Source organism: Columba livia, chromosome 4, assembly GCF_036013475.1.
Source record: "Columba livia isolate bColLiv1 breed racing homer chromosome 4, bColLiv1.pat.W.v2, whole genome shotgun sequence".
Lineage (NCBI taxonomy): Eukaryota > Metazoa > Chordata > Aves > Columbiformes > Columbidae > Columba > Columba livia.
Window position 1 is genome coordinate 44,728,560 of NC_088605.1, and position 20,659 is coordinate 44,749,218.

The 20,659-nt window shown below is 39.3% G+C and overlaps 1 protein-coding gene across 1 annotated transcript in view; it reads left to right on the forward strand.

Annotated features, from left to right (window-relative positions):
• The first annotated feature begins 389 nt into the window (after window positions 1-389).
• Window positions 390-20,659, forward strand: part of PDGFC (platelet derived growth factor C) — a 131,708-nt gene continuing 111,438 nt past the window's right edge. The window contains exons 1-2 of the mRNA XM_065061467.1: window positions 390-558; window positions 756-1,116. Of these exons, the coding sequence (XP_064917539.1) occupies window positions 999-1,116 (118 nt within the window). The 5' untranslated portion in view covers window positions 390-558; window positions 756-998. The remainder of the gene's footprint in view (window positions 559-755; window positions 1,117-20,659) is intronic.

Consider the following 20,659-nt stretch of genomic DNA (forward strand, 5'->3'; position numbering starts at 1 on the left):
GTCAAAAGAAAAATAATCTGCAGCCAGAGTCTTTTTGAACGCTTCCCTCTGTGTTTTAGTTCCCGGTATCAAGCATCCAATTTTCAAGCACGAACCCAGTTACAATAATAACAACCCAGCACCGTCTCAACCTGATTATCAAACACACAAATTGGCTCCGGACCACGGTCACCCCGGTTCCTCACCGGAGGCGGTGGGGGGAGCCCCCTTCGTGAGGCGGCCGGGACGGAGGAACGGGGGCGGCCTCTGCCCCCCGCCGCCCCAGCACCTGTTGCGCCGCCACCTGGCCGTGAGAGAAGGGGCAGCGGCCGAGGCCGCCCCGCTCGGCTCCTTCCCAACCGACAACTTCCCGGGGCGTAAACGGCCGCGCCAGGTGCCGCCCTCGCTGTGAAAAGACGGCGGGCGGGCGGGAGCCGAGGGACGCGGGCCCGAGTTGGCAGCGCGACTGCCGAGGGCGAGGAAGGTATTTCTGTGGGAGCGCGGCCGGCCTGCCCGCCCACCGGCCTCCTGCCCGCCCCGCCAGCCTCCCCCGCCCCGCCGCTGGTTGCCGGCTGACAGGTGCGCGCTCCTCCGCGGCAGCAGCGGCCCCGCTCGCCCCCGCCTCTCCCGGCCCCTCTGCCTGCCCCGCGCCCTCACCAGCCCCAGCTCCTGCAGCCCCCGCCCGGCACAGCCCCGGATTGTTTAGTCCTTGGGAAGCTGGTCTGGGTCCAGATTTTGCTTTGATCCTTTTTTTTTTTTTTTTTTTTTTTTTTAAGAGAGAGAGAGAGAAAAAAGAGGCAAAGAAAAACAAAACCTGGAGACACAGAAAAGGGCTCTAGGAAAAAGTTTTGGATGGGATTATGTGGAAACTACCCTGCAATTCTCTGCTGCCAGAGCAGGCTCAGTGCTGCCTTCTCCCCAGCGGCGCAGCCCGCGCCGGGCGCTGCTGAGAGACGCCCGGGCCTCGGTGCCGCGCCGCCAGTGCCTGCAGTACCGGAGCCCCTCGCCCCGCCGGCCCAATGCTCCTCCTCGGGCTGCTCCTGCTGACATCTGCCCTGGCTGGCCGGAGGCAGGGGGCCGCCGCCGAGTCCGACCTCAGCAGCAAGTTCGCCTTCTCCGGCGCCAAGGAGCAGAACGGTAAGGAGCAGCAGCTCCGCCGCGCAGCCCCGGGGCAGGGCGGGGGCGGGCGCCCGGCCGGCGCGGAGCGGTGCGGAGCTCGCCAGCCCGCCCGCCCGCGGGGCTGCCCGGCGCCGCGGAGGGAGGGCGGCCGCGGGTGGGGGAGCTCCGTGGCCGGGCCGGGATGAGCTGGGCTCGGCAGCCGGGTGTTTGCCCGCCGCCGTCAGGGGAGCGCTGTGGGTAAAAGGGCAGCGGCCGGAGGGAGCCCGGAGCCAGCGCGGGGGCTCCCTTGTCTGCGGTCGGAGGTGCAAAATTCCGCGCCCCCCCCCCCCAAAAAAAAAACTAAAACAAAACGACCCGCGCACCTTTGTACCCTAAATGCTTCGCTCTCGGGGTGGGGGGAGGGTTGTGTCTGTGCGTGAATGAGTGGTATTTTGCACAGGCTGGAAGCGAACTAATCCTGCCTAGGAAATGGGAATTACTTTCAACTTTCAAGTGTACCTGAAATGTTTAGAAAACTCTCAAATGCAAGTTCCCCTGGGCTGGAGCTGCCCAGAGCTAGAGAAAGACTCCTTTCATACAGCAAGGGCAGCTTCGGGGTGTGTAATTTGCTTAGCCTCTGAACTCCATATGATTTACATTATTCAGATTTTTAAGTGCCTTTCCTCTTGATCTGTTATTATGAAGTCATTTTAAAGAATCTTTTGCAAACTGAAACGTTATATGCTGCACGAAACCACACAGTGCAGAATATCTAAAATTAAGGCTGTTAGTATACATTCATGGCAACCTCGGTGTTTAATGTAAGAGGGGAGTGTGAAAAGTTTAGTCCTTGGCATGTCAGCTAGAACGAGCTTTCTCCCTGGGCAAAAAACAACACTTTTTTTGGCCAAGCTGGGAGTTCTCAAAAGTCTCTGAACTGCATGAAATAAAGCAGAAACGCAGATTCAAGGCTAATTCAATTCTCTCAACTTTGAACTTGGAACTCCTCAGATAAAAGTATTCTACATCATATCTTTTAATAGAAAGCAAAGTTTCAGAGACCTCTGCAAGTGCTCTGTGAATGGATAAAAAGGGGCATGCAGTGCACTGGTGAATTTAGCAGGGTGAGATGAATGCTGCTGTGGCCTGCTGATGTGATGATATACGGCACCTGCGAACCGCCAGAGCTGCTGATGAAAGAGCAGCACAGGGATCAATCTCTAATCGGAGCAACTGTGAAGGCTAGATGAAAGTGATCAAAAGAGTTGGAGACTCGGCTATTCTGGTAGGAAACTAATCAGACTTTGTGCCCGGTTCAGGGAAGTATCTCCTCTGTGTGAGGAAAGAAACCACTCACTTTCTGCCCTCTCCCAGTTTACCTGGCATTTAAAGGCTTTAGGGCACCACTTTGTGACAAAATGGACCTGGTGCTAATATGCTAAACTCTTATGCTGTTATGCTGCCTTCTGTTAAATTTGCATGGTGTGCTTATGAAACACGTCAACATACAGAGAATTACCATTGCTTTGCTTTAACTTTGTCAGGACTGGAAAGAAACCTGCTATGCTGCCAATCTGCCCTGAGAGGTTTGGTACAGGATAATACAGCTGGGCTGTGAAAGGCCAACAGCATCCAACAATTGGAGCACAACAATGAAGTGTAAAAGGTAGACCATAAGGCATAGAAGCAAAATTGGTGTGACACCACACACTAGATTCTGCTCACATATATCAGAAATGTAGCTGCCTTAGGTCAAGTTCAACTGGTTTGCAATGCCATTTGGCATGCTCTAAGATACAGTCATGACATATTAGAACAAATGCCAAAACAGGTTTTTGTGTTTTCTGTTTTTTTTTGGGTGTTTTTTGTTTGGTGTTTGTTTGTTTGTTTTTCAGTGCACTGAAACTGCATTCTGTGGTAGTTTATACTTACGATAGTCCAGGTTCTTCTTGTAGCTTGCTTGAAGTTTGCTTTCTAGTTGTTCAGTTCCAAACCTTATTTTAAAAAATAGCACAGGTTTAGGTATAGCTAAGTACCAACCCCTGATTTTTCTTAACTGATTTAATTATTTGGGGGATCAGTAACACTGGTAAAACCAGTTCTTACTTGATTTAATTAGAGTGATTTTTACACTCTGCTGCAATCTAAAGATCGTATAGTTTTTAGCTAGGGGCAGGTTAAAACTCCCTGGAGTTTGAGAATGAGATATTGCTGTTCTCATGCCAAATAATCCTTGGTCAGGAGAGAGGGAGATTTTGCACTCATGCAGTCTACAAATAAAAATTCTGTCCTCTACTTGTAAAACTGCTAAGTGGCCAAGAAGTTTTGCAGTAGAATGGATTACAGTGTTACTCAACTGTGCATGTGGGTGCTGTAGCTATTGCTTCAAGGTAATACTGAAGATGTCTATAAATTGTTATTAAATCAGTGGAATTACTTATATTACAAAGGTAAGCATGTGCTTAAGGATTCATTTTTTTTTCATAATTGTTATTTATTTATTAGCCAAGTGATTAATAACTTCAAAATTACAATTTGACTTAATTTATTTACTAAATGGAGACATAAGGACTTCTCTTGTTTCTGCTGCATAGCAAGTGTCATTTTAGGTGGTAATTGCCTAGTGTAAATATTTCTTCGTAATTGTAAATTAGATGTTCCTAGAACACATTATTTTGCTGCTGCCCCTTAGGAATTCAGTGTGATGGTTGTTGTGGGGCCAGCATAGCTCCATTTGAAACTGCTTAAAACTACCTTCTTGTTTGTATTGGCCCTCCATTATAGTCAGATTTTTCTCTAAGAACAGGTTTTATTTGTAAACTGTGCTTGACAGTAAGGGGTTTTATGTGATTTCCTTGAAAGATGCGTATTTATCTTTAATGTTTTTATTTGTAATTCAACTGAGTAAATATTCATCTGAAGGATCAAATAAGTTTATGCAACAATTTTCCAGAAACTGAAGTAGCAGTAAATGGTGCGCGTAGTGATGGCTCCCATTTATCTGGATGGATCTCCTTTCTACAGTTCCTTGTCATGTTGAAAAATAGATTATGCTTTGAAGGGTTTTTCATTCTTAGGTGGCTTTATCAGTTCTCTTATGGCTGTCTGATATCTTTATTACCATTTTTCCAAATTGAAGTAAAGAGTCAAGAAAAATTGATCACTCAGTTTTGTTTGAGGAACAAAACTTTCACTTACTGAATTTGATTACTTGAATGGTTTACTTATTTCTTCTTTCTGTTATATTTCTTGCTACTTTTCCTATTTTCGAGTGCTGTTTTTATATAATATCTTCATCCTGCTTCTGTAGTTTCAGCAACATCTGAGGGACCTGTTGATGACTGAGTGATGTGAATGACTTTATTCTGATGACTTAACCCTGGTGGTCTGAGTGCACCTGCTTATGTCATATTTATTTAATCTAGATTTGACTACAACATGAGATGGCAGGAGAATCTAAGTTCTGTTTTCTTGGCTGTCTTAAGGCAAGATGTGATAAATGCTTAAGTAATTTTGCTAAGCTATCAGCTGTTTTGATTTCTATGAGAAATATGAGGATGGCTTTATAGAAAATATTGTAAAAACTACTAACAGGTGCCATGAGCAATGAAGTGTATAGTTTATGTGGCATGTACATTTAAAATGCAGTAATGAATGACTTCAGAAGGCCAAGAAACTGAGGTCAGTTAGCAACTCATCAGGACAAAACAGTTAGAAATATTATCTTTCCTGCAGTCAGTTTCAGGTGTGAATGAATAGTAAACAGAGTTGCTGAAGTAAATCTTATAAAATCAAAGCACTTATTTGATTTTTGTCAGTCCTGCAGCATGGGTAATATACCAGTTAATATCTATATTTTGATAGACCACAAGTTCTTTTAAGTTGTGGGGGGTTTTGTTTTGTTGGGGTCCTTTTGTTTTGTTTTTCTTTCACTTGTATAAACTCATAGTAATAAGTTTCACTAACTGATCACTTCAGAATATATTTCTTAAATCTTCTAAAACAAGCTAGATTTATGTTACTAAAAACAAACAAACAAAAAAAACCTCAAGCAAACGAAACCAACCAACCAAAAACACCAAAGTTTGAGACTCGTGTATCTCAGGCCACCCTTGGGAAAAGCTGGTGGATGCAACTGGAACTGAGTGAGTAGCTGCAGTGCCAGAGGCCTGTGCCAGTCCTCCTCACAACCACCCAGAGGATTTCCTGGTTCCTGTATCTCCAAAGGGAGCTTCCAGCTTTTTCAGGGACTGGAACAGAGCTTCTGATTAAGTTCATTTGACTCAGGCTAAAACACCCAAAAGGATGTGTGGATGTCCAAGTGATGCAGCTCATCGAATCCTTGCAGACGGGAATGTCCGTGCTTCTGCTTGAGTGCAATCATTTGACTGCAAAAATACCTCTTATAAACCAACGTATGTTAAAGCAGTGGGAATCTGTACCACCTCTGCCTCTGGTTGAATTAATGTGTGCCAGTACAGTCTGCTGACTGCTGCTGGGTAGCAGAAATTTTCTTCACTTTGAGAAGATAAGGAAGTATAAAATATGAGCATGTGTCATCTAAAGGGAAATTTGACAGCGATGCAAATTTTCTCAAGTTTAATCTATTTCTGTTTAGTCCAAGACTTGTTTTGAAATGCTTTCAAGCCCTTTTTCTGGAGAATGGAGAATTGCATGACATGCTTTTTTGACTTTAAGCAAAAGATCATGGCAAATTAGAGTTCTTCTTCAACACCCCAATAAATTGCAGTGGAAGAAAGTTTTAAAAACTGTATTTTTGCCTTTGTAGTTGACTGCAGGCATATTGTCTGCTACTCAGCAGAATGCTGCTTGGGATTTCCCCTTTGTCCTACCGCTTCTCTCAGTGTCTTCTGTTAGGTAAAAGGGTTTTAAAAGGACAGATCATTTGCTACTTGTCCCCAGTATGTAGGCATTCCAACCTTTCCGGATCTTTGTTAAGTATCTTGAATGGCATTTAAGGGAAAAACCTGCAAAGATCTTATTTTTGCAGTAACTACTCCTTATTAGATTTTAATATCAGACTTCAAAGCTTTATGTCATATTGTTTGGGGATTTTTAGTTTGTTTTTCTCTTAGATACAGGATTTTATAACGGAGAAGAAGCAGAGGGTATACCTTGAGACACTGACAGCTATTCTACAGAAAGGCTTATGTTGAACTTTGTTTTCATGTGAACAGAATGTCTGTTATATCTCATAATGTTATCCAAACCCTTTGAATCTGATTATTATTACATAATCAACATGTAATAGCAAAGTACTGGTTTGCATCCTACAGCAGTGGCTGTGCATTATAGCAGAGTGGTTTGGGGGGTTTTCGTTGCTGTTGGGTAGTTGCTGCTTTTGGTTTTTGCCATGTCTGGCAGTTCCTGATTACTAGAAAGAGGATGCACTGTGCAAGCCCACTTCCTTTAGCTGGAAATGAGCCTCTTCAATTGCTTTACAGATAGCTCTTGGCTTTCCCAGAGAGCCATGCCTTTGCTTTTCAGTCACAAAGTGCATGTCATGGAAAATACGCTTCCTGGTGTGTCAATGTCTTGGGAATCGACCTGTACATAAGTAGTCTTCTAGCGGAAACCTGTGCGACTTAGAAAAAGTTACACAAGAGAACATGAATAAAGCTAACACATAGAAACGCAGTTATTACAGTAGCACTCAGTTATCTGTATGAGTGCTTAGTTGTTCTGAAGTTTCTGAGAAATTAGTTGTACGTTAAGACTTACTCAGGCCTGTCATTCCCTTTAGGGGAGAACTTTTGCAGCTTGAATGTTAAATGTTTTTATTCAAGTAGGTGAGTGAAAATATATAATGTGCTACTGTGAAGCTAAAATACAAAGTTACGTTTTCCAGAGGCTTCGTTATATTGTAGGATGTTATTTTAAGGTGGAAATGCCAGGGAAATTTAGTCGTGCCTCCATCTGTAGATGTCCTACCCTTAAGGTTTATCTCTCTTCTGATCTTTTCGATGTCCTCTACTGAGACTTTATAAACATATACCCAGGATTTCATTGGGTTGTTTGTGCTGAATTTCATGATCCTACAGAATGCTAAGTAGGTGGGGTTTTTGTTTGCTTTGGGTTTTATTTGTTTGCTTTTTTTTTTTTTAATGTGAATATACTCCATCTTATGGAGCACATGTACAGTAGCACCTCTACAGGTTTTCATAACATGATCAGTTTCTATAGAAGTTGGTCAGCTGGGTGAAACAAGCTGGGGCTGTATAGACCAATATGGAGGAAGTCTTATACAGAGAGAATATAAGAACTATTACAAAATTAATGTAAATTAAAGGAGAGAACTCAATTAATTCCTTGTCTCCTGGAGGCCTTCTGTGTTAGGGTCAGCAAGACCTGTCTTCTGAGTTCAATTAGTTCTATTCCAAGTACTCCACCTTTGTTAAGCATGCCTGCAATTTTGGACTTTGACATTCACTATGCATAGGCATGACCGTACATTTGTACTGGGCTCATGGGCTCCTTGCCTTCTTGTTGCTGTGATTCCTCTGAAGTCCTGTGAGAGTGTGCCACCTCTCAGCTTGTGTCCATGTGCTTTTACCAACTAGACTGTCAGGTGGGCTGGCTACAACTCAGGTTGAAAGAACTCATCAGCTGTTTAGCTCAGTCTCTTTGAGCTGTTAGATTATTATTTCCCTGTGTGGCTATTCTCATTCAAGCTGGACTAATTTGAGACTCTACAGGTTAACTCTGCGGTGAATATGTTCACAGGGTTAGTCACTGCTTGGTTTTGTTTTGTTTTGTTTTTTGTTGTTGTGTTTTTTGTTTGTGTTTTGTTTCCCCCCCACTCTTACTGTCATTTTCATATGCAGGCGTTTGGTGCTGGGGAAAGACAATATGAGTTAACATCCCATGTACTGCAGTCCAACACAATACAGGCAGAAACAGCATTTGCACATGATATAAGGAAATGTTCAAAGTGTATTTGCTGTGTAGTGGCGTCCTTTTATACTAGTGAGAATGGGAGAGTTGCAGGGGAGTAACCCATAACACCTTTTTTCAGTGATAATGTGCCTTTTTGTGAATTAATCCTCATAAATTATTCATTAATCTTGTGTTTTGTGGTAAATTCATTCAAGGTATTGTTATAAACACAGCCGTTTTAAGGACATTTTTCTAGGGTGAAGTGCAACTCTTCTTCTGCTTCCCAAAAGCCCCAAACACTGAAATTTCTCCTTGAGTTTGTTAAAACTGATTATTAACTATTAAAACAGTACGCAGGGCTCAGTTTGATCATGGTTGTACTGATTTAATTACATGAAGTGTGAGGTATGCACTGGTTCTGAATAAAGCCAGGGGGAGGACCGGGCAGTGGCAGGGAGGCAGATTCTTCCCTCTGGACTCACACCTTGCCAGCCCTGTGGCTGGAAGTAAAATCCTTTGCTTTGAAACTTTTAGTACTCTGTTTTCTATATAGAGAGTGGTGTTAGTTAGGTAACTCCCTTTTTACATTCTGTAGGATACTACTGTTTTCCTGAAGAAAAGTGAGGGAGGTCTCCCAAGCTTTCAGCAGATCTCTGGCATAGGTAGTGATAACTTTCAATGCTTCATTTAAACTCCCTTATTGCTTTTACATGGCTTTTCTTGAAATATTAAGTCTGTCTCAGAAAAAAACAAAACAAAACAAACAAAAAACCAACCAACCAAACAAACAAAACCCAAACAAACCAAAAACCAAAGAATGTCTCAGGAAGAGGAAAAAGTGCTCCTTGTGTTTCCTGTATGTTTAATTTCTTTTTGCATTGATGCTTTAGCTTTAATATTCCGATTATGTATTGGCAATAAATTATGTAAGGAGGTGGGGAGGCAGAGGTTAGATGCTGCAGTTGTTAGGGAATTGGTCCTGTAATCTGATAAATGGGCTTCAAACTAGGTTCAGGCAGCACAAGGTAAAGGAGTGGTACCCTTTTTGTAGTTTCAATATTCTACAACTTTAAATCATTACTCAGTTTGGCACGTATCAGCGAAGTCATGATTTTCTGCAAAGGAAAAGTGCAGGTGTAAAATACCAGGGAGTGTTATATTTGAAGAGTAGTTTACTCTGGAAAAATGATCTTGGAGACACTTTCCACATCAATCCATAGCTGTTAATCTCTCTATGCAATTTTTAAAGCATCATTTCTTTAAAAGCACATGAAATGGGAAAATTACTGTGCTGGAAGAGATTTGTGAAATAATGAATAATATTTATTATTTCAACTATCTTTAGCTATAGCCTTTTCCAGAAAGTTCAGTTGTCTAGTCTTTTATTAAACTCTTATTAGGAGAGCTGCTTTGGATAAGCCATTGCATGATAGCGACTAGAGTATCTGAAAAGTGGTTTTGTTTTGGTGTTTGGGTTTTGTTTTGGTGGTGTTTTGTTTTGTTAATTTTATTTTTAAACTACTATTCTTTTTTTTTCCTTGGTGTACTTCATTGTGTAACCATTTGACTGCCTTCCCATTTGTGCAAACCCATCAGAGGCACAAGTCCTGGGGGTTCTGTGTTTCTCCTCTGATGAACAAGAAACCAGCACTCATATTATACAATTAAAAAAGACATATGGCGCAGGAAATTCTTTTGCTGTGTGTGAAGGTATGGCATTTCCAAACTGAAAGTGTTATTTTGACTATTTCACCGGTAGTGGTGAGTTAAATGAGACCACTTCCATCTGCAAAGAGTCTGTTTCACTTGCTTGTGGTTCTGGGGCTCATTCAAATGCTCTAAAACAAAATAAAAGGAATGGATGTTATAACTTCTTTATGGAAAAGTCATAAAAAGCTACAGCACCATGTAAACAAATTGGGTAATTTACAAGATGTTTACGTGATGGATATTCAGTACAAATTCAAAGGTGTGGATTAGGCTTTACAGTCATCTTGACTGAATTTTGTCCTCAACAAGACTTTCTTTTTCTGCCAGAATGGCTTTGACACTAAGAATGACAAATTCTCAGGAACAATGTTTTCAAACAGTCTAGTGCATTCAGAGTAAAGGCGAGTAACAGCAGAACAATTCAGTAGTATAATTTGAGCTTTTTGAGGTGAATGAGGGACCTTTCTTGATCCGCCTGGTTACACTGTAAAGCTGTAGTGGAACTTTGTAGCTTTCCCAGGGAAAATAAACTAAGTTTCCTTCTGGATTCAAACATACCAGACCTAATTACAAAGCAACCGTTTTGGCTCTCTGCGCTGTTGTTATAAATAGGTTTGCACAGAACAGAAGCAACTCTGATCCAAGTTCAACTGTGCTACTCACGGAAACTTATATGGGACCAAATTGAAGCATAGAACATTATATGTACAGTGCGTCAGCTCACAACACCCTCGTGACTCATTTCATCATTTGTCAGAGAGTACTGAAAAAGTGGAATGTTAACTTTTGCATGCTACAATACATTCTGTAGGGTTATTTATATGCTCCACTGTAAAAGCAAACTTATGTATGGACAATTCTCTCAAGTTTGAGGAAGGGCTATTGGTCTTGGCTACTATGGGGTGCTGTCTTTCTCATGAGACGTGTTTGCTCACCTCTTGTGTTACCAGTGCAACTTCAACTCCCTCTCATAACTTCATGCACTAAAATCCGCAGATCTTTTCAGAATGAAGTTGACTACTCAGTGCAAGTTTGGAGTTAGTTGTAATTCATTGTACTTGGGTGAAGCTACCTATTTGTATATGCAGCACTAAGTAGTAAGACATTGGTCCATCTTTTAGATGCTTGATACTGTGCCTGTGAAAAAATAGTTGTAACTTGGAAAGTGTATATGTGTGATTATACAGTATTTGAAGAAGTCCTTCAAAAAGTGATTCAATGAATGTCACATTGTAGATTATAAAAGGTTTGTATTTATGTTATTTGGGCTGTCTTAAAATCTCAAGGCTTCAGTGTCTTACTGCTTAATGTGTCTGTTGTTACACAGGGAGACGCTGGCCTGCAAAAATTTCTATTGCTTGTATAACTACAGTGGTCCTCAAAGTGAAGTAAAGGCTTGTAACTGAAAGCTAACAAGTAATGACTCCAAAACAAATATGCTTTCTAGACAAGGAGATGAAATTGTTGTATATGACTTTACCTAAATGCTATTTTTAAAAATATGGCTAAGGATTCTTGTTGGGCCTACTTTCTTCTTTTTGTGTAATTCAAAAACACCCAGCCCCCAGGAGCACTGCAAATTTATAGTCAGACTAAAGACTAAAACCTGAAATACTCTAAAGATTTCTAAGCACTGACTGTATTTCTCATAGCGCTTGCTGGTATAGAAATTCACAAAGTGCTTACCTCTAGTGGTTATGCAATGTTGTAGTTATTTTGTCTGAAATGGTGATTGAATTTGTGACAAACAATATCTTTACCTCTAAGGGTCTTTGCCAGTGGAGTCTTTCAGTAATCTGTACTGATTCTTTATAAAGATTGGCATAAGATGTTGAGAACAGCCATCTTTTTGGTTTCTTTATTGGGGATCTTTATTTTACATCTGTTCTTGTTACCTGCAAGGAGTAATATGTGTGTGGACATGGTAGTCCAAATAGGGCTGGCAGAGAATTTTTGAGTTCATCAACTTTCTCTTCAGGAGAGACCACTGAGACCATCTTCGATCTTACCTAGCACCTCAAGAGTGCCACCCCTCTGTAAAGTGAGTGTTCCAGTAAAGAGAGCTCTGTTACTTAAATATCTACATGATCTACAAAATTATCTTACTGCTTATGGGGGAAAAGTTGGTTTTGTGTAGTTCTCAAGCTGAAATATAAACATGTTTCTAAAGCATGTGCTTGCCTTATCAGCAACAATCATACAAAACTCTGGTCTCATTAGTCAAGGTGCATGTGAAGGTACTGTGCAGTGATAATACCTGATGAAACAGTTATTATACGTTTCCATATTGTTACTGCTTTTAATGTAACTACCTTACCAAAATTTGGACTTGGTTAGTTCTTTGCATTAGAGAAAGAAACCGATGATGTTCCTGTGGTACACCTAATGCCATCTTAGTTTTACAGGATCTGTAGCTTCTCTTTGAGATTAAGTTTGGGAATATGCAATGTTATCCTTAAGAGTACTGTTTCAGGGTTGGATCAATGCCCTTCCATAAAACTGGTTTCTCTGATTGAAAACAAACAAACAAACAAAACCAAAAAAACCCCAACAACCCAAATCTTGTTAATGGTTCTGTTTAATCTGACACAGTTTAAAATACTTCACTGTAGAATGGAGGCTTAGTTTTCTTATGGACAACTTTAACAGCACAACATTCATTTCTAACAGTGGTTGCCTAATAGATGGTCTTTAAAATTACTCAAATTTGTAGTTACATGCACTTGCATGTTGTTTATTCTGACATTTTTATTTATGTGAATGCTAATATATGTTTGTTCTAATTGTGTTTATTGAGGTAGCTTCTCGGGTTAGTTTGACTTGTTCAGATTTTTTCACTTTCAGGAAGTACTCAGTAATCTTTATGTTCAGAATTTTTATTTCAGATGAGAATATATTCTCTGCAGTTGTTTGAAAAGAAAGATTCTCATGTTTGGAATTGTCTTGGACAAGTAGTGGTGAACATTGGAGCTAAAACTATTTAGACAGTATTACAAGTGGGTTAGCAGTTTGCTAAACAGGTCCCCAAATGTTCAATAAATGAAATAGTGTATAGATTAAATAGTAATCTTGCATGCGCATATGAAGATCAACTAATGCTAGGTAACGTGGCAAATAATATTTACTTTTCACTTTCATTTTCTCAGGTTTGGGAAGAAAGGAGTCTTCCCCCGCTCTTCTACATATCAGCTGTTCCTACTTAAATTTAATTCCAGGTGACAGGGGCTGTTGAACCTGCAGATCATAGCCCAAAGTGCAGCTTGGATGTGGCTGATATGCTCTGCAGAGGGATAATATCTCATCTGTGTGGCTGCAGCTGGTTCACTCCATCTGTTTTTGGAATGTGCATCTATACCCACAGGTTGCTACTGAGTATGGAATAGAATAGCTTTTGATTTCTGAGTCCTGTCACCTCAGCCTGTTTTCAGGATCTTAGAAGACAACTCTGGAATATGCCTTTTTTTTTTTTTAAAAAAAAAGGTTTTATAAATGAATTGCAGCACCTTTATATACATATATATATATATATATATATATACATGTATATATATACATATATATAATTGCCTCTACTACGTTCCTTGGCTGGCTTAAGACTTCAAGGACAGATAGAATAGAATGATGTTAGTTTTTAGTCATGAGTAGCTGTTTTTTCTGGTTATATTCACTCATTTCCATCATCCTTTTTACAGGATATTCAGTACTTTGAATCTTGAAGTCTACCCTAAAAGATATTTTGTAAACTACTTAATATTTGTGGTAATAGATTACATTTAGTTAACTTCTGCCCCTGCTTTAGTCAAATCCTTAATATAAAGGCAGTTCTAAAACTGCTGCTTACTACAATGCAGACTGTTCTATGTACTTCCAATTTATTGTATTTACTGTTTCATTAAGTGTAAGTGCTTCCTTATAAATAATGTGTTACTAGCTGACTAACTCTAATCCCTAAACTTCCCACTGACAGTGTTTTGGAGAGGTGCAAAAGATGCAAAGATATATTGAAGAGTTATTCACTAAGGTACTCAAACTGTTCTCTGTGTATGCGGAATTCCACTGAAGTTGAGAATTGATTTGACCTCATCAGTAGGAAAAAATTACATGATGGACATTTGCAAGATCAAGCCATTATCATTAATTCAAAGCTTGGAAAAAGGAAACATCTAGTAAGCTTACTCATTTTTGAGAATTTTGATTGTGTCCATAAAATGTGATATTAAGTTCAGCAATTGTATTCATGTTTGCTATGGCGATTGTGCCTGTTTAGCCATAAAAATCATTTACTGCATGTGAATTGCTTTCTTATCTGAAAAAACTGAAATTAATAACAGTTGAACTGTAATAAAGTTTATTTATGGAAGGTGGTAGTTGAAAGATAAAAGCTAATCATACTTTCATATTTCAAGTGTTATTTTCTTTTATAGTTCTCTTTCATTCAGTGCCTTTCCTAAGCTAAGGAATCCAAGCTGTATGTAGATCAACAGGACTTTTGCCCCATTTACAGTAAAATATTGATGGAGAGATATGGAAATCTATGCTGTTGATAAGAGTTTTAAAATAATTTGGTAAGAACTGTAACAAAGAAATGCTTCTGCCTTTATGCTAAAGGAGAAATGGCCTTATCCGCAGTTGGCAGAATAGCTGAACAATTTTGCACGTATTATAACACAAAGAAGTGTTAGACCTTGAGAGGTAAAGACAGAAATGCGAAAAGGAAATCAGTATTGAAAGCAGTCCATAGGAAAAAAATAAAAATATGTTAGCAGTGAACTTTACTGCACAGAAACTGCTTTTCTATGTATCTTTTTTTTTCTTTCTGTAATACAAGGCTGAATAAAAGAGCTCCAGCACAGTAATGTAGTTGAATTTTTTTACATACTGTTGTGCATGGTTATCTTAAGTCTGCTAGGTAGATATCACCTGATTTTTATATGATCTAAAGGTATTGAAAAGGGGGGGATTGGAAGATTTTTCACTGTAGCAATCAGGATACGAAGCTGTAAACAGCAAAGACTGCAATCTAGTTTTCATAAACACTCCAATATACTGGCTTGGTTTGTCCTTCTACAGCATGACTGAGAGCTCTTTTTGAGGTGCTGTTGCACGATGAGTGGTGTTGGTTGTTCAAACAGGTGGGTCTTTGTTCTAATTTAGATAAACTTATGGTAGACAAACTTCTAACGTGTCATTAACTATGTCCTGAGGCTGGCTTGTTAGAAGGAAATATTGGTAAGTCATTGGCTTTGTTATTAGTCCATAATCATGAATGCTAACGGAGGTTTACTTTTTCAGAGAAATATGTGAATACTCTGCTGTTTTTCTCTCTTACTTCACATTAATCATAGTTCATATCTAAGGAATTAAGAGAGATCAATACTTCCGGCTGTGATAGTTTTTCTTGCTAAAACATTCTTCAATGTCATTTAAGCACTTACATATCTGATGATGTTCAGATGAAAGTAGCAGATTCTTAGATTTTTTTAATCAGTATTGGATTCTCAACATAAGCAATCTCTATTTTTCTCTGCTTTGTCCTTGTGCACCAAAATAAAAATATCAGAGACAGTCTTTCAAATTGCTTGACTTTTGTGTGGCTAGTAAATGTGAGCTTTGTATCAAGAGAGCTTTGTGTCAGTAATTTTCGTTATTTTGAATAAGAGTAAGTGATACTACTTTTAAAAATCAAGATCAAAGTATTTTAAAAATGAAACTTAATGGGAAAAATCATATGTTTCTGAAAAATTCTCAATATACTTTCTTTTCTGGCACATGCTTATGTTGCCACTACGAACTTGATCCTTAAAGCCAGAACAGAGAAAGTAACAAACTGCAATGACACCTTGGTGCCAAGATAGATTCTGTGCAACCATGTTCATTTTGTTATTCCTGGCACTTTTTGAAGGAATTATTTCATAATGCCTGAAATATTTCTGAGGAGAAACAAGATTGTCACCAAAACCTCTTTGTTTCTTTCTTTCCCTTAACTTTTAATTAATCGTATGGGTTGATGAGCTCTGCTTATTATACATCATACTGGTAAGCAGTAGTTTTTTGGTTTTTTTTTTTTTTTTTTTTTTAGTAGGAGGAACATAATGTTTTACCCTCTTTCAAGAGTGGTGTTTACAGTTACAAGTTCCTATGTTTATAGACCATGGGGAGGCAGTTTTCATGGAAATAAATAATTGTTATTTGAAGGACACAGAGAAGCTCGTGAGAAGGTAAACCAAACTAATTACTAACTGAAAAATTAACAGTAGTTTTTTTTGTCAAAGTGAGCATTGAGTGTCTCATGGCTGTGATGTAGCAAATGACTATCAAAGTCAGTGAGTGGTTTGGTTAAAAAGAGAGTAGTGGAAAACAAGCGCATTCCTGTGGTAGGATGATGAGAGAAGGAAAATGAAGTAAAAGAAATGCAAGGGGAACCGTTTTGAGACTGTTGGAAAAACAGTGGCTTTAGCCTTAATGAATTCTGCATTTGTTTTTTTGTTTTGTTTTGTTTTGTTTTAACAAACTGAGCCCTAAGAGAAAAGGGTGTCATCCAGACAGTGGTTACAGTGTTGATTTTTGAGAAGAAAGGACAGCGACTTGCACCTGCCAAAAAGATTTCAGTCAAAAATAGTTAGAGGTGGATTTACATATGGATTAAGGAAGAGGAGGTTTGGTAATTTTCTGTCTGTGAACAGCTCTGGAGCCTCTGGAATCATCTTTTGCTGAAATAAAAGTTAGAATAATCAACGTGAAGCTTTCAGTGCTCAGCTAGCATCTGCTTTCTGTCACTGGTATAGAAGAGCAAGAGGGAAGGATCTTGCATGTTGCTGGAGTGGTCTGTGATTCAGCTCCTGAAAACTGAACAGGAAAAAAAACCCAACCAAAACCAAATCTGTCCTCCTCCTCAAGATCACCTGATTATAAATAACACCCTATAAACATAATGGGATCACTTGCTCAAAGGACCAAGCTGTTTATGCTACTGCTACCTTCTGTAGCAGACAGTAGAGAAACTCCATTGGAAATCTTGTTAAAATTAGTTAAAAACAGTGACCAGACAAAACCAGGGCGCAGGCTTGGAGTGTGGTAGTTCTCCATCTGTATTGGTCCTGAATGATACATGATGGTGCTCCTGTAACTGTTTGGGTTTTTGCTATTTGTTTTGTTCCAGTTGTGGGGCTTTTGTGTGTGTGGTTTTGTTTTTGTTTTTGTTTGCTTGTTTGTTTTGGTTTTGTGTGTGTGTTGTTTGTTTGTGGGGCCTTTTTTTGGGGGGGGGGGGGGGGCGGGGATGGCACAGGAAGGAGCGTTTTGATTTGGTTTGGTTTTTTATTTCTTCTGCCCTTACTCATGCTGGAGAGTTCAGATGGTGACTGACATCACCTATCACTTGATGTAGGAATAACACACTGCTTTGACCAGATTCATATCAGATAATTGCTTTTGGTCCCCATGAATTGCTTTCTAAACACTTCATTTTCTTGCTCTACAATAATGCTTTTGGTTTAGAGCAGCCATTAATTAACTACTTTTTGAGTTGATTATTCCCCATTTGGATCTATAAACATGTAATTGTCATTCTATTGCCCAGTCTTACACAACCTTGCATATATTTTAGTATTATTTGGGAACTTTGCATAAAAGATGCAACTAAATGGCCTTTTATTACATTTCATTTTTAACTTGTGGAAACTGTAGGAAAAGAAGCTGCAGCAGTTGTGGTATTGGTGTTTGAAAGCACAGCTGAAATCTTTAAGAAAGAAGAACAGAACAGTTATGGGCAAGACAATTACAAAGCTCACTCAGATACAACTCCTATTTAACAAGAAAATTCAAGTAAGAATTACCAAATTACCTTCCAAATCTGGAAATTTTTAAATATGTAAAACTTAGGGTTAATTAGTTTATTAAATATTGGGCTGAGGAGAATTCAAGAAAATTATTCTTGAATGTACTCAAAAAGAAATGCTTTGTATTTGAGATGAAACAATTTTATTAAAGGTAGGCAAGGAGAGGTAATTAAAGATAGGGGATAATATATGCATTTTGAATATCATCCATGGTAATGAAGCCAAAAGGAAGAGATAAGGTTAAGTATAATGCTGTGATCTACAATACTGTAGATTAAAAGAAAGCACTAGTAATGTAGCCTTTGTGCCAAGGCAACACCCTGAGAAATATCTAGAAGGTAATAGCAGCCATTCCAGGCCAAATGAAAGGTATATTTAGCTCAACATGTTGTGTCTGACAGTATCCATTCAGGAATGTAATGATAATTCCCTGATCTATTCTTCCAACATTTAGTATTACAGTAGTCAGAAATGTTTTTAAGGTGCAGGCAGAATTTTGAGGTTTGGTAGCTCAATAGCTTTTTGAGTCCTTGGAAACTTCTGCTGTCTACAGTTTCTACTGGTGAGAAAGCTTAACCATGTGACAGATAAATATCTTATTTTGGTTGTCTCACGTGCACTATTGGATCGTTTTATTCAATATTGCCTAGTTCTTTGGTTTTGCCTGTGATTTTTAGATTTGACATGCTGTTGTGAAGCCCCACCTGAGAGTTGCTTCAGGCCTTGGTTGTTCTCCTGTACTCCGTGTGTATGTCTGTAGTAGATGTGCACCTAAGTATGTGTGTGGATATAGGAGATATGAATAAAAATGCATATAAATTCTGTATCTTCTAGTATTCCAAGTGTCACAAAGTATCGGCAAGCAGTATTCAAGATACGAGTACACCACAGATTTATTTTCTCTGGTTCTCTGTGCTTTTGCTGCAGGTTCTTAATATGCGGGTTTTCCTCCTAACAGTGTGATCATGTCCCAGTAGGACAGATAGCAGCTCTGCACATGGGAAAACTGCTGAGAAATTGCTTTGTGTTGTGCTCAGATCTAGGAGTGATGGGAACCACAGTGAGATGAAGCTGTGAATTTCACAGAAGCAAGCTGGTTCCATGTTCCACTTCACGTGTATTGTTGTTAATGTGGATAAAAAATGTTGTGGTGACGGTAAAAAGGGGAAGCAAACTTTCTCAAGTGTTCTCTCGTGAGCGTTAGGTTGTGGTGTCAAGTGGTGTGCTGTTTGCTTTGGCCTTGGTTTTCTTCTCACAGACTTGTCTTCAGTTTGTAAACCTTTAGCACCAGAATCTACTCTCCCCTGTAGGTGTCCGCATAAGAGGAGCGGAGACTATTCCTTTTACCTTACCACCCTCCAAAAAGAACAGATCTAACTATTGAGTTTCTATGAAGAGCCCTTTTCAGTCCTGTCATGAGCAAATTGCAGCTTTCTGAAGGCAGCATGGAGGCTGTGAAAACTGTGATCCATTTGCTGTTCACGTGAGGGAAGGACATGTACATGTAGGAAAGTTTGTTTTACATTAGACCTAGAGAAGCTGGTCTGAGCATCATAAGGACAGTAAGTTTTCTGTGACAATTATTTCAGCTCCTGAAATTTCAGCTTCCTCCCCCATCCAGACCTTTTTAAATGGAATATTTTATACAGGTTTTTTTTGTTATTGTTAAATAAAGAAAAACACATCCCTCAGAGTACCAGATACTTTACCTAAATGTATCTTTCTAGTTTCTCTTGAGTCAGTATTTGGATGCCATTCTGCATTTTAGGTATGTGTTTTTTGAATGCAACCAGAATAAAAAAATATTTGTTCTTAGAAAAGTGTATTAAAGGAAGACCTTGTGTACCTCTGACAGCTTCTGTGCTCTGAAGTTTTGGTTATTAAACACACAGTAAATAACACCTACTTAGTCAATAATCCTCATTACCTCATCACATAGAGGTGACAAGATAAGCACTAGGTAGTAACAGCTCCTTGTTTTCTGGTAGTATTTTTAGATTAGGTAGTTCTAGAGTTAATGTTGATGGCATGGCACTAAGTTTAAATTGTAGAATTGAAAGCTCAGCTTTAAATTTACCATGGTAGGTTTTTTTGGTAAATATTTTTTGTGTTTGAGATGACTTACAAGAAATAATTTTCAAAATTGCCTTCCATGTTTAAAGATAACCTAGCAATGGAACTATTGACTTTCTTGTTTGGGGATTTTTTTTCTCTAATGGATCCCTAGAGGAGGAATGAATTCTATAGTCATGAACAGCCTAATGCGTGTTCTGCTAAAATTTGTTTTGCTTTGTCTTCAGTAGCACTGGATGACCCTGTTACAGAAAGCCTGCAGTGATCCAAGCTTGGTTCTTTGTGGGCAGGGTTGACAACAGAGGCAGCTGGTGCCGGTGGTTCTTGTCCTACGAAACCCCATCCGAGGGAGAAGGTGCTTGCTGTGGGATGTGCTGCTTGCTGCTGGATCCAGTACCAATCACCTGGGCCTTTTTCCTTAGTCTTCTGTGTCTGTCTTAGGAAGGGCTCAAGGTACTGGGGAAGAAAAGAAAATAAATGGATGTTTGGTGCACAAACTGAAAAGTGCTTAAAAATACATTTCATATTTTTCTTTATTTGGATAATATTATATGGCTTTATTCCCTAAAATAATTAGTCTTTAATGAAAATATAGGCTGAAGTGATACCATGCTAGGTGAAATGTAACAGAAATCTCAGATCAAGTTGCTAGTACTTCCTTTTCTGGCTCGCTTTCAACTGTGCCTGTGAGCGCAAAGGAATGGCATGTATTTATACATTTGTAAATAAGATCCCACACATTTTCCGCTTGAGAACATGCACTCAGGCCTTTTATGGTCAGGAAGGGGTGTTTCCCTCTGTCTGTGAGCAACCCAGAGAACTACACATTTCCAAGTATGCAGTTCAGAAACTTACAGATAGTACTTTGTAAACTTGAGCTTAAATAAAGGTGTTTTGGAGATTAAAGGGAAAAAAAAAAATGTTTTTTTCTCTTTTACTAGTAGAAATGTACTTTAAGATGAACAAACAGGTTAAGTGTGTGTTTTTACTAATCTGAATTGCTTCATTCAGCTTTACTTCTAAAAATAACACTTAGATTAAGCTCTTATGACTGTTTCTTCTTTTCA